Source organism: Morone saxatilis, unplaced genomic scaffold (assembly GCF_004916995.1).
Source record: "Morone saxatilis isolate NCDOM2014 unplaced genomic scaffold, NCSU_SB_2.0 Contig8, whole genome shotgun sequence".
Lineage (NCBI taxonomy): Eukaryota > Metazoa > Chordata > Actinopteri > Moronidae > Morone > Morone saxatilis.
The window spans coordinates 17,804,038-17,806,744 of record NW_023340257.1 but is presented as its reverse complement, the minus strand read 5'-3'; the positions used below and the strand labels follow the sequence as shown (position 1 = coordinate 17,806,744).

Below are 2,707 nucleotides of genomic sequence, written 5' to 3'. Positions count from 1 at the left end.
TTATTGCCTCAGTACCTGTGTCTTTCCCAGGTGAAACTGGTTTGCAACCCACCATGATCTCCCAGAAATCCTTCACAAAGGCTGCATTTGGATCTGTATATGGGCTAATACTTGTAAGAAATGGTTTTAGATTTGGAATTGCCATCTTCTGCACCACAAACCCCAGGGCACCACCAAAAGCTTGGTAGATTTCAGGGGTGGAAGGTCGAGATGCTGTTATCCAGGCCTCACTGGCAATCCACTGAATTCCTGTAATATTCTGTTTCACAACCTCTTTCATCAAAGGGTAAAAGTCACCCTCTGGAACAAAAGCAAGAATGACTTTGGCAGTTGAATGCTTGATCATTTCCACAACATCCAGAATTTTATCCATAGTGTACGTACGTAGAACTGTCCCGACAAATTCAATACAAACCCCAAGCTTTCTAACCTCTTCAGTAAAAGCCAGGATTCCATTTCGCCCATAGTCATTGTCTGACTGTATGGCCCCAATCCACTGCCAGCCAAAATGTTTGACTAATGCTGCCAAAGCTTTTGCCTGGAAATAGTCGCTGGGAATTGTTCGAAAAAATGTAGGATATTTAGCTCTGTCACTCAGGCAGGCACATGTTGAGAAGTAACTTACCTATAAAAAAAACATCAAAACAAATGTGAAAAAACATTTTAAGACAAGCACTACATAAGCATCACTTATCACACTATGATGCAAATAATTCTTACTATTGGCACTTGAAATGGTCCAAGAGTTCCAGCCACAGCTAAAGACTGAGATGATCCTGACTCTGCTATGAGAGCAGATATAGCTGGAGGACAAGGGGAAGTCAACTCTATCTCCTCTGGTCTACTAGCCAGTGTTAGTGCAGCACGTAAAGTATTTGTTGGAGATGCACAAGAGTTGAGGATCCTATAGCCAAGAGATATGTTTGGCAGGAGAGCAGGATCATTGTTGATTTCTTCAATTGCAAATATCATCACTTGGGCCCACCGAAAAGCTCGCAGGTCAAATCTAAAAAGGTTTTCGTGATTGAAATATGTTTTAAGATTACAAAGCTATTGCTATACATGTACATACAATGGCACATTTGTAAGAGAAGAGCAGAAAAACCTGTATAAAGTATGGAAAAGTCAGATGGATTAAAACTTACCCTGCACACTTCACTCCAGGTGGCTCACTCTCGAACGTAAAAGTGTCACTTATCTCCTTGTTTAAAACTGGGAAAATCCCCCCGATCATTATGTCTCCCTGCTTGAACAAACTTGGCATGTTAAACCTACCAAACAGTTCACAGCCAGAAACTGTGTTCAGGTACAGAACAAATAGTGATAAGGTAACAGCTCTGTCCAGTTTTGTCATGATTGCTTGGCATTTTTAAAAGAAATCAGGACACAGCTCTTATAACAACAGCCTCAGATGCAGGTACTGTAGATGTGCTGTCTTCATAAAAGGTTGATGTTTTTCCCACAGGGCACAGCAATCTGAGATTGGGAGGAATAATGCAACAGGGAAGGGTGATTGCTATATTCAGGAAATACAATACATACACTAATGCGGACATACACACACTCACAATATAGAGTCAGACCCACACAAAATGTACATTTGGTTTGCTTACTGACAGACCACTCACTAGTTAAATGCCAGCAATCCATGGGCATAGTTAAGTTTCTAAAATACTTTGGTAATGTGCTTTGGTCTTCATAATGAAGAAAAGAAGCACCTTAGGAGAGGCATATCTGAAGGCTATTAAATTAATGCAGTCCTGAGAAAGCTTTCAGAAGGAGGTAAATACTGCAGCATTAGTAAAAAGAGAGCATAGGTTTCATTTGAAATTTGGTAGGGACATTCTTTGTGTGTTTCAAGGATAAAACATCAGACACTACTTTAAAAAAGAAAGTTGGAAAAGAGGCTATAATAAGTACAAGCGAACAGTGAACAGCCCCTTTTCAGAAGCTGAGGATATCAACAAATGAAACATCTGCTACTTCCGGTGTTGAAATGAAGAAGAAGCATTTCATACATTATAAAGAAGCTGTGGACAGCAGATACTGTAAGAATCATTCATTCATAAACTATTGTCAGCTTTGTCACGACTGTGTCTCCATTATGAGTCTATGTAAATTGTTAACATATATTCAGAGGTTTAGTCTGACCTTAAATGTCTTTAAGGGGGGCGGGGGGGGGGTGGCAGAGGGTGCGGCTGCTTCGGGCCTACCATTCTCCACAGTTACAAAGGCCTTTGTTGTTTAGCTTATTTCTTTAAATAATGCATGTAGCACAGGTATTTGATGGAGAGATAGCTTTAACTATGTCACTCTGTGGTTCATCAGAAGGTTTCAAACTGAGTAAGAATTCACCAAGACCTGGTATGGATGCCTGAGGAAGAGCAAATCCCATTGCCCCCTCTTGCCCCTGTCTTGACAGAAGCCACGTCTGCCTATGTGATCCAAGTCTCTCTGTCAACCCACTACTTTCCAGTTATGGTATGTTATAACTATATATAAGGAACGATTTAGTGACATAAACAACAGGACCACCTTAAACGAGGATTCCTGTGTGGGCTTAATATGTTTATGTCTTTACCTAACTCCAGAGGATGAATGGCCCTAAAAAAGCCTGAATGTGACCACTGCATGTTTTCATTTCCACAGCCATTGCACAGCCTAAAGCCCAGACTCTCTCCTGGTCATTCAACCTGCGCACACAGTG

The 2,707-nt window shown here is 41.0% G+C and overlaps 1 protein-coding gene across 1 annotated transcript in view; it reads right to left on the bottom strand.

Moving 5' to 3' along the window:
- LOC118341591 (extracellular calcium-sensing receptor-like) overlaps positions 1 to 1,249 on the bottom strand; it is an 18,151-nt gene extending 16,902 nt beyond the window's left edge. Inside the window, exons 1-3 of the mRNA XM_035679887.1 lie at positions 1,146 to 1,249; positions 721 to 1,006; positions 112 to 625 (exon numbers count right to left, since the gene is read on the bottom strand). Coding sequence (XP_035535780.1) covers positions 112 to 625; positions 721 to 1,006; positions 1,146 to 1,234 — 889 coding nt within the window. The 5' untranslated portion in view covers positions 1,235 to 1,249. The remainder of the gene's footprint in view (positions 1 to 111; positions 626 to 720; positions 1,007 to 1,145) is intronic.
- Between the last annotated feature and the right edge of the window lie 1,458 nt (positions 1,250 to 2,707).